Source organism: Phaethon lepturus, unplaced genomic scaffold, assembly GCF_000687285.1.
Source record: "Phaethon lepturus isolate BGI_N335 unplaced genomic scaffold, ASM68728v1 scaffold26307, whole genome shotgun sequence".
Classification (NCBI taxonomy): Eukaryota; Metazoa; Chordata; class Aves; order Phaethontiformes; family Phaethontidae; genus Phaethon; species Phaethon lepturus.
Genome location: NW_010550169.1, coordinates 1 through 302, shown reverse-complemented (window position 1 = coordinate 302; position 302 = coordinate 1). Strand labels below are relative to the sequence as shown.

General features: G+C 60.6%; 1 protein-coding gene across 1 annotated transcript in view; it reads right to left on the bottom strand.

Moving 5' to 3' along the window:
- The window catches only part of LOC104623406 (microtubule-actin cross-linking factor 1-like), a gene marked incomplete at both ends in the record, with an annotated part of 605 nt that extends 376 nt beyond the window's left edge, over positions 1-229 (bottom strand). Inside the window, one exon of the mRNA XM_010290485.1 lies at positions 67-229. Coding sequence (XP_010288787.1) covers positions 67-229 — 163 coding nt within the window. The remainder of the gene's footprint in view (positions 1-66) is intronic.
- Between the last annotated feature and the right edge of the window lie 73 nt (positions 230-302).

Below are 302 nucleotides of genomic sequence, written 5' to 3'. Positions count from 1 at the left end.
CGGCGAGGAGCCTGCCACGCCAAGGCGGCTGTTTTCCAAGCTCGTGTCGGGCGCGCGGGGACTCACTAGAGGCCAGGATGCCGTCAATGAACTCCTGCCTGGTGATCTTCCCATCCTGGTCTTTGTCGATGCGCCGGAAGAAGTCCATGACGCGGGATTTCTTGTGGTTCATCCAGCGCATGTATTTCTTCCGCCAGACGTCGAAGTCGAAGTTTGCAAACTCCTTCAACTGGAAGGAAACCCGCAGGAGTCAGCAGGGGAGCCCCCCGCAGCGGCAGCACCCCAAACCAGCCGCCTGAGCT